At 42.8% G+C, this 12,490-nt stretch overlaps 1 protein-coding gene across 2 annotated transcripts; it reads right to left on the bottom strand.

Moving 5' to 3' along the window:
• Window positions 1–5,267: 5,267 nt before the first annotated feature.
• On the bottom strand, window positions 5,268–10,586 carry LOC114794207 (UPF0472 protein C16orf72 homolog). Of its 2 annotated transcripts, none has more exons than XM_028986618.1 (4): window positions 10,140–10,586; window positions 8,688–8,768; window positions 8,011–8,286; window positions 5,268–6,998 (listed from the first exon to the last, which is right to left on the bottom strand). In XM_028986618.1, the coding sequence occupies exons 1-4, from the start codon at window positions 10,381–10,383 to the stop codon at window positions 6,754–6,756; spliced, it is 846 nt and encodes a 281-aa protein (XP_028842451.1). In that variant the 5' UTR covers window positions 10,384–10,586; the 3' UTR covers window positions 5,268–6,753. The 2 variants fall into 2 exon arrangements, with proteins under 2 accessions (XP_028842451.1, XP_028842452.1); XM_028986619.1 differs by having other exon boundaries at window positions 10,188–10,586.
• Between the last annotated feature and the right edge of the window lie 1,904 nt (window positions 10,587–12,490).

The raw sequence follows: 12,490 nt of genomic DNA, 5'->3' as shown, positions 1-12,490 counted from the left end.
ACAAGCAGTCAGGGCCATTTTCTGCTTCTTCATATTCCATACATTCCTCCCATCCTTTCTCTTCTCTAATACTACTACGTCTCACTTCCTCCTATGGAACTGTCAGCTCCACAATGAAGACCCGTCGACAGGATTTGGACCACATGAACAGGTTTGGCCTCAGGTCGGTTTCACCCCCCCCTTTCTTCTTGTCCTCCCTGACAAAGGATGTTTGTAGCCAAAAAGCAGTTCCACCCGCTGGACTTACAATTACGCCTGCTACCTTCCTCTTCCACCCAGCCATGGTAACAACAACCTAATCCCTGTCTCCACCGCCAAACGGAGCCCCGCGGCTCTGCTCTCTCGCCGTCCCCCATACTCACAAAAAAGCATCACGCCCTTTGCACTTTGACTTTTCTTGATTGTTACTTGTTATTTTTTCATGGCTTTCCACATAGAAGACAAACATGGCCAGAGCTCTTCATCAAGAATGTACAGTTGGTGCAGGTCAGATTAGCTCAGATTTAACAGCACCATACAAACTGTCCAAGAATCCACAATACAATGCTGAGACTAAGCAGTTCAAATATGGTGTTCCTTGATTCAGTTTCTCTGCTCAGCGTGGGATGGAATACAGGAGACTGTAAAAGAATATTACAAGGGCAAGAGGGATTTTCAAGTGAGCCAAATACTGAACATTGGTACAGTGGAAGAAAAGTATGTCTGATAAGCACCACTGCTCAAGGTGTAGAATTCCACCATGGCTCAAGTTTAAATTGATCCAGCTGAGCTACCTGAGAAAGGGTGTCTGAGCATAATATCAACACAACATGTTGAAAGTGAAGTGATTGTCACTGTGAAGCACAGCAGGCGGCGCACACGCAGAAATGTGTCCTCTGCTTTTAACCATCATCCTCGACGAGCAGTGGGCAGCCATGACTGGGCGTGGGGACGGTGCTTTCGCTCAGTGGCACCTTGGCAGTTCCAGATTCAAACCAGCAACCTTCTGATGATGGGTCCTCTAAGCCACCAATGATCCATAATATACAATCATACAGTATATGCACAAGTGAAACCTGAGGAGTGAATAATTAATGCATGTTCTGTGGGATTATTTCCACTTCATGAACTGGTTCACGTTAGAGAGGTCAGGCAGCTCATCACTAGATTGTCCTCGGGTCAAACCACCTATCACTGTGTGTGAGTGAACATGATGTTGAACCGCGGGTGTGCATACTTCCACTGAGTCGGTAGTGGATTGCAATTCTGGTCCATGTTTTCATGTGTTGCACTTAATTGTATTACGTTGAAATTCGGTGACTCACACATCATACGTGGCCTTAATAAACTCTGAGTATAATATTCTGCGTATCAGCCTAACAATAACTGACAAGCGCTCTGGAGCTTTCACTTACCCAGCGGTCTAGCTAATTAATTAAGGGTTTGTGGGGAAAATGAAGCTGTGCCTCGCACAGACTTGCCACAGAAGAAGTAAAATGCGCGGTCGCAACGCAAGGATGCCTCGCAAAGACGAGCAGAGGCTTTACTCCACCAGCCGTTCATTCAAGAACAACCGTGGCTTGCCGCAAGTCTCCGTGTCTGTCTGGCGCAGGGAATACAGGAGCAGAAGAGCCCAGCTCAGCACTTCCGAGCGTCCCCGGCACAGTCCTGTGATCCCTCTCCGCCAGCCTGTCAGGCACGCTGAACTCAGATGACAAGCGCGTCCTTTTTAGAATCATGCGGGCGCCGGATGGGCATGGGCGTGAAACGGCAATTCTGGAATGTTGAGGGGATGCGGGCACCGCGGCCCCGCTTTGTGCTGAAGGAGGAGTTCTGAAGAGTGCATTCATAATTCAGGGAGCGGCGGCCGAGGACGATAGGGATGTGGGAGCAGCTTGCGCATCGGTGCGTCGCGAGGCCTTGCATTTTTTATCACATTCGTAAGGGGAAAAAAAAAGTGACAGAGGGAAAGGAGGGAAAGGGAGAGCGGAGGAGAAATAAAAGACGGGAGAGATTTGGACATGCAATGTTCTGTAAAAGTGGACGATGGCAGCTCCTTCCAGCTGCGTGTCCCTCCCCACCACAGCATCCACAGCAGGGGCAACAAGAGAGCTCCAGAAAACACACGCTCGCTCTCTCTCTCTCTCTCTCTCTCTCTCTCTCCCACCCTCACACACACACACACACACACAGGCTGCTCTCCGTCACCGTGCCCGGGTTCGCTCATGATTCAGACATATTCAGGAATTAACCCGCACTTGGTCCACTGCCACGGGTGTCAGAGTCAGACGGCACGGACGCTTGAGCGCAGCCCTTTGTCTATTCAAAAGGATTTAACACGTAATTACTGAACATATGCTGGCTTGCTCGGTTTTAGCATCCTGGTGTTTGTGCGTGTCCAGGCACGCGCACAAGCTGAAATTTTTATAACTATGACGTTACTGCGACTGAAATACACCACGCGTTTGGGCCTTTTTTTTTTTTTTTGTCTCATCCTTTTCCTACCCAGTCCAACCATTCTCCTCTGTGACTACAGCAGAACGCACAGGCTGCACACGTTGCTACGTGAGAAAATTCTCAGGTTCTGGGAAGTGAAATATCACAGTAAAGCCTCAGATAGCATTAGCTTGGAGGGCACAAGAACAGAAAGCAAAAACCATGCAGCCAGATACAGTACAGGCCAAATGAGATGGTGGAGACACCTTTTCATTCAATGTGTTTTCTTTATTTTCATGACTATTTACGTTGGTAGATTCTCACTGAAGGCATCAAAACTATGAATGAACACATGTGGAGTTATGTACTTAACAAAAAAAGGAGAAATAACTGAAAACATGTTTCATATTCATGTTTTATATTCTAGTTTCTTCAAAATATTCACCCTTTGCTCTGATTACTGCTTTGCACACTCTTGGCATTCTCTCGATGAGCTTCAAGAGGTCGTCACCTGAAATGGTTTTCCAACAGTCTTGAAGGAGTTCCCAGAGGTGTTTAGCACTTGTTGGCCCCTTTGCCTTCACTCTGCGGTCCAGCTCACCCCAAACCATCTCGATTAGGTTCAGGTCCGGTGACTGTGGAGTCCAGGTCTCCACTTTTTAAGTACATAACTCCACATGTGTTCATTCATGGTTTTGATGCCTTCGGTAAGAATCTACCAACGTAAATGGTCATGAAAATGAAGAAAACACATTGAATGAGAAGGGGTGTCCAAACTTTTGACCTGTACTGTATACAAAATGCTCAAGTTATGAAAACAATGTTTGTAAGTGATGCAATGATGGTAAATGTAACTCAGTGGTACCCAGACACTGTGGTAAAAATGCATTGTCAGTCCCAGATGCATGGAAACAGAGGGCTCAGTTGAACCAAATAACCATCATCCATATATTATGTCAGAGCAGAGGCTTTTAGTATGAACTGTTCGATGCTCCACCCCATCAGTCCTAAAATGAGCTGGTGCAGCATCTCTGGGCGGCGGCAGAATTTTCCTGGAACCCAGCACACTGCCGTGAGCTTCATAAACTGTTAATGACCAAAGGAAAAATAAATCAAGGTCCATCATTCGTTCATTCTGAACTGAAAATTCCAACAACACATACATTAAAAGTGTACTGTACACCATTTAAGGACTGTACAAAAGGATGAACAAAAAAATTCAATTAAGAATTGCACATAACGCCACTTGGTGTTCAACATCATCCAGCAGACCCTATGTGTGCTATGTTGCATAATTAGTCGTCTTAAAATGTCCTGTGTTGTAGACGTAGGTGAGTGCAAAGCGCACGGCTTCTGGAAATGACTTAGCAGGTCCATTCAGCAAACACTCATTAGCCACTGATCATGGGTGGACGTAACACACTCGCCTATGAACCAGAAGACCCAGGTTCAAATCCCACTTACTACCATTGTGCTCCTATTGCATCTTCGTGATGGCGCGGACATTTCAGGGTGTATGCGTCTCTGTATGCGTCTCTGCCCCTTTGACGACTTCAAATTCGCCGCGGCGGCGTGGTAGTGATGGAGCGTGGGAAAGGCTCGCCGACCAGAATCCCCGTATCGCCTGTCTGACGGCGCCACCCAGTGGCGGAGGCGCGACTTGCAGGAGAATCCCCACGCCGCCTGGTGACGTCACCACGCACCTCATCCTCGCCGAGTCCTCTGGTCAGGAGCGACGTGACGGGGTAATTTTCTGGAGGGAGTTGCCATGGAAACTTCGTCATTAGGAGAGGGGTTCAACATTAATGTGGCATGTCATCCTCCAGCCCATTTCTTTCTTTTTCGAAGGAATGTGTCAAGAAGCTTTTAATGAGATGTTTAAGGACAAACCTCCAGTTTCCAATTAGCATCGTGCATATATATCTTTTACATTTTTTTATTTTACAATAATCAGAGTACAATGAGTAACATGACTACGTTGTTATAGTTGATAAAACATTTAATTGATGAATATATACATAAACTACCAGACCAAACTAACTAACATTACATATTGTAATTGTAATTATATTGCCATTGCTGTTTATTGCCTAAATTTGGGAGAAAACATAAAAGATCATAATGAAGTAAAATCTCAACAAATCTCACGCATGGAAATGTGGACTGCGTGGTTTGATAACCGTTGCATTCTGAGCAGAGATTTTTAGTTCGCTTTTTTCATTCACAGGCAAATTTTTTTATATGCTTGACTGTGAGATTGTGTGACTGATGCTAGAATGAATCCTCATGTTAGAGCAATAGAAAACAGGCCGGAAATAATGAGCAGGAAGCCAAAAAGTGTTTTGAAAATGGATGGATGGTTAGATGGACACTACAGCAGTGCGTCATCTTGTCTACCATCTACCACAAATGTTCATTTAGCAATTAAAGGATCCTGGCCTGATTGTGGGTATGTATTCAAGGCTTTAAATGTTTTGTACGAAGACAGATGTAGCATTGGGAAACGCTATAGTCTGAACAGAACCCAAGTGTAGGTATTGTCATTACAAATAGCCACGAATATCAGTGAATTGAAAGGCGTGACCTTTACGGCCCCAACCCAGTAGTGCCATCTTGTGGGAAGCTGAAGGAATTTCTTCACAGCACCCATGCAGAATTTGTTACTGTTTTAACACTAGTTCTGGGATATAGTGTGATGTATTCACTCATCTCTTCCGTAAAACATACAGTCAGTCAGCGGGAACATGCACAACTTGATAATACAAAAGTTTATTTGTTTCATTTGCATGGGATTGCTGTAAATTGTCACAAAAATGTTCTAAAAATATATACACACAAGAAACGACATTGGCTCTGCATATTTGAAAAGTCTTTAATAACTTAAGCCCATACATTATTGTTTCTCTTATAAAAGGGAAACCTGTTACATGGCAACATTATACAATGCTTTTCCCCAAAACACAATGTTCATCTCAACCTCACTCGGTGATGGACATGAACAGTGCGGCAAACAGCTTTTACTCAAGAGATCACGTTGCCGTCCCTAGGTTCAGTGGTTAGACATCAACTATAATGGTTTGCCATATAATCTGTTAAATAACATTTCAATTGATCGATACATTTAACTTTTTTTTTTTTTAGATTAGTTGATTTTTTTTTTGTTTTATTCCTTTAAAGTAAAAATGCAAGCCCAAACAAAATAAAGTGACATGTCTACATAATTGTCCCTGGTTGTGTCCGCACACAGCCAACAGGCTGAAAGAAAGTGTACGTGTAAATGCTAATTATGAACTTGCATTTTGGACACTTCTCTGGTGGGAAAGACATGGCTAAAAAAGTTACACTAGGGCTGGGTTTTAAAACCTATTTCTCAGATCAGTAAAGCTATTTTTGTCACAGACCCACTTCAGCAACAAAAAAAAAGCATTAATGACATAAGCCTATTTTTTTTGTAGAAAAATTGACTTATTAAGTGTTTCCTCATTTTCAGAAAAAAATGTTGCTTGAACATATATGAAAGAGCATGTTGAATCGATTACTAAGATTTGAGACGACGCCTCTTAACTCCAGCTCCTCAGAATGGTGCCCTTTCGCGTTACAAGTGCAAAAATGAGCGATCCCCTGTCCCCCCCAACACCGAAATACAGGCTATTATTCAACCACAGCCATTCCCAGACTGTTAACTATCATATACTTTTGGAGTAACTGGTTTCATACAGTGGAATTTTAGATTTTTTTTTTTCCAATTGGACTAAAATAGTACTTTTAGGGCTTTTTAGCTGTTTCACTTATGCTGTGCAAGACCATTGCAACTGTCTTCCCGGTTCACAAACACAAAACTTTGTCGGACCATTAAATGAGACTAGAAAAGAAGTACTGAGCCCCATAAATGCATCTGCCATTATACTGAATCAAAAAGCTAGATATACTAAAAGATGGAAAGGGGGATAGGAAACAAGATGAGGATAAAGTAGCTGAAACGAACATTCCATGATTAACTGGCATTACTGCAGAAGAATTAACAGCGGATACTGGTACTTAATAGCCAGTTATGAACATAAACTACTTTCCTTTCCTATACAATTAATTTCGGCAGCATAAACACCAAAATCAAAAACTAAACTTAAATAGCGATCGCGTTAGTACTTAATAAACGAGTCCACTGAGTCAAGATGGAAACAGTGGACGAACTTATGGCAATCATTGTTGAATTTTCTAACATGAGATGTTTCACCAGCCCTCGTTTCCTGTACGGGTGTGTGGTGGGGACAAAAGTGTTGAGGATTAAGTGGCTTTTTATTTCAAGCAGCACAATGTATCAGTGGGAGCTGGTCAGGCTCAGATCATTCGGTTGCGTTTATGGGTGGGGGAGTCTGTGATGACGTCAGAACACTGGGCAGAGGTCCTCTTCCTGGTGGCTCCGTTGTCCAGGTGGAGCGCCATCTCTTCTGAAATGAAAGTGTTCAAGTCCACATCATGAAGTCCATTTCTCCTGCGGCCTGTGTTCGAGCTAGTGCTGACATGGGTGGGGGAGCCAGGAGTGCTGGAACGGACACTTATACTTGCCATTGCTCCACTGAGGCCTACAAAAAAATGAGACGTAAATGTTAACCTACTAATGAAACATTGGATAATTTAGAAGTTAGTTTGCAATTGCAATCAGCTGAATTTCCCCTTCCATGTCCCCCTTGTACCCAGCACAAGAGTCATACTGCTAGCAGGAACTGGATTCAAGCGCCCACTTCAAAACAAAGCATTAAAATTGGCCCTACGGTTGCAAGCTGCAGTAGGAACAATGGCGGCTTGCCAGACTCCCATGAAGACAAATTCCTACTTGTATGAGAAGGAACTAAAATATGTAATTAAAAAACTTTTAGGATTAACGTTATTGAAACGCATACATTATTCAGATAAAACAGAGCAAAAAACATTACTTTAAAATATTTACCATTATATAGTAAAATACTATTTAGCATTCCAATTAACACAACTGGAATGGTCAGGCCAAACAGAGCCAAAGAGTGATTTACTAGTTCAAGCCGCAATAACATAGGCGTAAAAGGAATCTTCTAACTTGTAGATTTTTCCCCAAATGTTATTTATTAAATAAGGTCAACTTAATGAAGGTCCGATGAATGCATTTAAATTTTTCAATAAACACATAACATGCAAGATATGAAAAATTATATAAAAAGAAATAAGTCTGTAAACATTTTTGATCGGTCTGTTTTTGCCGCAGAAACATGAACCAATGCTGTGCGCTACTGAGGCCCAACAAAGTTCATCAGAGCCCCCAGCCAGCCACACCCACAATGGACTCAGGCTACATTGTAATTAATAACTATTAATTAACATTACTCTATATTGTTCCAACAGGTTATTTATTGGAGGATTTGGAACACTTGAGCATAACATAAAATGTAAATCTATCTGTTCTGAACAAAATTAAATTAATACCACTTTTATTTGATCCAGAAAATAGCTTAAGTATTTCCCTATGTTTAACACATACAATAGTAAAAAGGCAATTCAATTCAAAGCAGGTTTATTTCTCAAGAGACAATCATCTTAAATAACCGAATTAAAAATATTTACCATGCAGTGCTATGGCTTCACGGAAGGGCTGTAAATCTGCCTCGACAGAAGAGACCGTTTCTGTGGAAGCAGCCCGATTAGGGGACATGACAGTCAGTCTGGGTGCAGATCTGGAAGTCCTTGGTGGTGGTGCTTTTCCACATAGGAAACTAATCAAATCCTCTCGGCGAATTGTTCTCCTTCGCTTTTTAACCCAAGCAAGAACATCCTTATTACGTCGCTGATAGCCAATCTGAATCCCTAGGTCATAACTTCTGTGATGTGCATCAACACTTTCTGTTAGAGAGACAAACATAAAGACATAAATTTACAGTTAAATGTCTAAAGATGCAATTAATAATGAAAGTAAACTATTCAACCACAGCTATTCTCAAACTTAAATATCATATACTTTGAGTAAATGGGTTCATAAATTGTCACTTTTTTTTTTTTTTTTTAATTGTCCATTGAACTAAAATAGTACTTTTAGGGCTTCCCAGTTCACAAACACAAAACTTTAAATGAACCTAGAAAAGAAAATGTACTGAGCCCCATTAATGCATCTGCTATTATACTGAAACAAAAATCCAGATATACTAAAAGGCGCAAATACTGAAAGTAGTAATGCGTATACGGTTGCGGCCATTATACGGCTTTGCTGTATAGTGAGGTGAAATGAGGAAGGGCAGAATAAACACCTTTATAGAGATTGGTAACAGCTGTTGCAGCATTTTGAAAGGGAACCCAGAGAGACAGTCCCTGCTGATGGCAAACTCGATCTGCAAACATTGAGGAAACAGAGATGAGATGAGAGCACTACCAGAAACACAGCAATAAATCAGTAGGTTTAGAAAGAAAGCAAGAAGAAAAAAAAAAACACGCTAGACAGATCGATATATATATATATTTTTTTTTTAAATATACTTTTTTTTTTTTTTTTTTAAACCCTTTGGAGGACTGACTTGTCTAAGAATATGAAGAACCAACCTGTCTACTTGAATTCGGCCCTGCGTTACACAGATCTACATAAACAAAGTACGCCGCCGGACCCCGGTTCCCTCGACGAGCGTGTATATGAGACGCCCGGTTTAAAGCTGCTGTTTGAATTTCTGGAATTACAATCCGACGGGCGACACTTCCGAGCGCGACGTTAGCTGTCAGCTAAAGTCGGCTAACTAGTTTCAAGGTTACGTTAAGAGTGATGGAACACAACCACGCAACCTTCACACCGCCAGACACGTTTTCTTACGGTCGAAGCCACTAAACAGAACCATTAAATTTGCGAAAAACAAGATGGGAGGCTGGCAAGGGCCACAAAAGACTTCGCCATTTTGTTTAATTTTTAAAGGCGAAACCGGCTGGTTTAAACATCGGAAATCACTAAAAAAAAAGGGCACAACAAACATCGACGATCGGGCCACTAGCTGAAGTGGGAAAACTCCGTTATTACGCGGAACGTCGTTTTGCGTGCGCCCGGGGACTGGGAGCAGACGTCAGTCGCCCGCAGGTTAAGTCTGGGTATTTTCGCGTTGCAATAATTATTGTTTCCATCGCCATTTTGTTTCACTAGCCACAGTTAACGGCCGGCCGAATAATAAATGCCGGAATGAATAAAACTGGTAGCTGGATCCCGAATCCTGTCGCGCCTAAGACAGTGTTTAAAAAAAAAAAAAAAAACCACACACATATTTGTACCATCGCAGGTTGTACATTTACGGGCATTTTTTTTACGAAGACCAGGACTGCGTACGTGGACTTGTTCGATGCGGGCGTAGCAAATCAATACACCCATTTATCCACAAGCTTAACTTTATCCGGCAATCGTCTTGTTAGCTTGCCTGGCTGACCGCCCGGATTCCTCGTCTGGCTGCGCTAGCCGGTCTGCTAGTAACGCCCGGTTAAACTAAACCGGGAGGAGCATGGTTAGTTCAATGCGGTTTCGGTAGTAAAAATAATATTAATAAATGTTCTCACTAGTGGCCCAAATCCACCGGCAGACAAACTTTGGTCTCCCTCATCAACTGAGTCGGCGGTCCGGCTATCCAACTAAACGCGCTGGGTAGTTCTGTACACCGAAGCTAGCCTGTTAGCCACAGGTATGTCGTACTGCTGAACATACGGTAACGATAGCTGGGCTGGCTAAAGCTAACCTCCCGGGCTTGGTGAAGACGCGATATCGATAGTGCGTCGATTCCGACCTTTGTAAAGTTGAGCGACCGCAGTGGCGGAATTCTGGAAAAGATGCCATAATTTCTCCTGGTTTTGGTCAGCCTCTTCCTCGGTGGGTTCGCCTTGCTCGGCTTCGGCCAAGCACTGCCGCTCCCATTTTGAGAACCAATGTTCGGGTCCGTGTTCCTGGATCTCCGCTTCCCCTTCTTCTTTTTTATCCTCCATAATCGCTCACGAAATACCTATATTCAAAGCTTTAAAACGTCCCCGGGTGTTATTGCGACGAAATGCAGGACATAAGATGCTTCCAAACATGTACTTTCGGCAATTCTGGCCTTTATTTCTTTTCACAACTCCGGCATTTCTTCCAACTCGAACACACTCGAATCGTCGCGACGCCGCTGTGAGATTATAAAGAAAAACACACTACCGTGTTGGCGTGCAGTGCCCGCCCCCCGCACAACAAGCTCGACGCCGATTGGCCGTTCGGGGGCCGTTCGCGCATTTTCACTGGACAAAGAACACATCCGTTAGGGAATGACACAAAGAAAACCACCAGGAAAATTCTTACTTTATTACGTAGCCCTGAGTAGAATAAGAAGTTTACCAGCGAGGCGCCGACCGACGCGATTTTACCCTGTACATGTGTACCCATATTTATTATTATCAATTCAATTAAGCGCGAGTTTACACTTACGCGGAAGCTGACGTGCTTGTGTGAATATTCTTACGCGCAGCCCATGTTGACGTTACAGAACATGTAAGCCTGTTGGGTGTATCGTCGTGTGCGGGGAGGGGGGGTGTTTAAATACGTTTACACTGTTTTCTAGACGTGCATTTATATGTGCGGCACTTTTGACCTGACATTTTAACTTGTGTCAGTGGAATATCTAGTTACGTGCTAAAAATACACATGCATACCAGCTCAAAAGCTGCAATTATTTTAAAGCAACACAAATATGTATTTTACCGCCCAAAACACACGAATCACCATTCCACTAAACATTCAGATAATGTAAACTACATCAAATGACCACATATCATTTGTTCTGAGGCCATCCCAGGTATTTCCTTCACATTTTCCCACATTGAAATTCCCAGTGCACAATAAAACAACTGCGTTGTAGTTAGTGTGCAGCCATTCAACACATGGATACATATCCATCCTGCCTGGTCTTCATTCATCATCTGGAACATGCTTGACGAAGGTCTGCAGGTCTTTTTAGACGGGAATTCTTGCACTGAGAATTTAAATGCCGTATCTTATGGGGGGGGGGGGGCGTTAATAGAAATTAGCTGATGTTATTAGCCAATTTTCTGGTCTTCATGGTCTTCATTCATCATCTGGAACATGCTTGACGAAGGTCTGCAGGTCTTTTTTAGACGGGAATTCTTGCAGTGAGAATTTAAATGCCGTATCTTATGGGGGGGGCATTAATAGAAATTAGCTGATGTTATTAGCCAATTTTCTGGTCTTTTTCAGGTTGAAGATGCAATACAACTGATCATACCCTCTGCCTGTGACTAATAACCACATACCTAAAAGTTGTTGCATTCAGCCACTGTGAAACTGTTCATGAGCCTCTTTTAATTTAGCAATGCAATCCAAAAAGGACTTTATGATGTCCGGGTCCCTTTTCTTTCTCTCCACATTTTTCCAACAACACGGTGTGAGGTACTTTTACGTTCTCTAATGACAAATGCACAGCAATGCTTCTTCTTCGTGTTAGGCTAAGTCAATGACCTTTTAATAAGCTGGTAGTAGTGACTGAAAGGAGACTATAATACTCAAATGTCCGCACTGAAGAAGAGCAACCACGATGCTTGATACTGCCTCCACCATGCTTCATCATGGGAATAGTGTTCTCTTTGTGCCGATATTGTCCGACTTTTCCACCACTTTTTTGACGATTGTGTTCCATGTATGTCAACATTTTCTGTGCTTTGATGTTCATTTGATGCATAACATTTTGCTATAGCAGGGGGAAGTTCATCAGAAAAGTGAATCCACTTGCATTACCCTAATAGATGTGTTTGTTGAATTGTACATGTTATAGCTCACATAAGAGGTGGGGGAAGCTTTGGAAAGAAAAAAGAAAAGAAGAATTTTCAGCTCACCAAACAGGGGTGTGTGTGCACTTTTTATATGTAATGTACTTCTCAGAACAGAAAGCAGACTTGACCCTCTTGCGGTTCACAGTTGTATTATGAGACAATAGCAGGGCTCTCAAGTGACAGACAAATCTCCCAGTTGGGACATTGGGCACAGGGCAGACACTCACCCAGGGCACACCCACACACAATCCCCTCACGCACTCACACTTATGGAAAA

The sequence above is a fragment of the Denticeps clupeoides genome, chromosome 7 (assembly GCF_900700375.1).
Source record: "Denticeps clupeoides chromosome 7, fDenClu1.1, whole genome shotgun sequence".
Lineage (NCBI taxonomy): Eukaryota > Metazoa > Chordata > Actinopteri > Clupeiformes > Denticipitidae > Denticeps > Denticeps clupeoides.
Note: the sequence above shows the minus strand (reverse complement) of the source record. Positions and strands in the feature narration are given on the sequence as shown.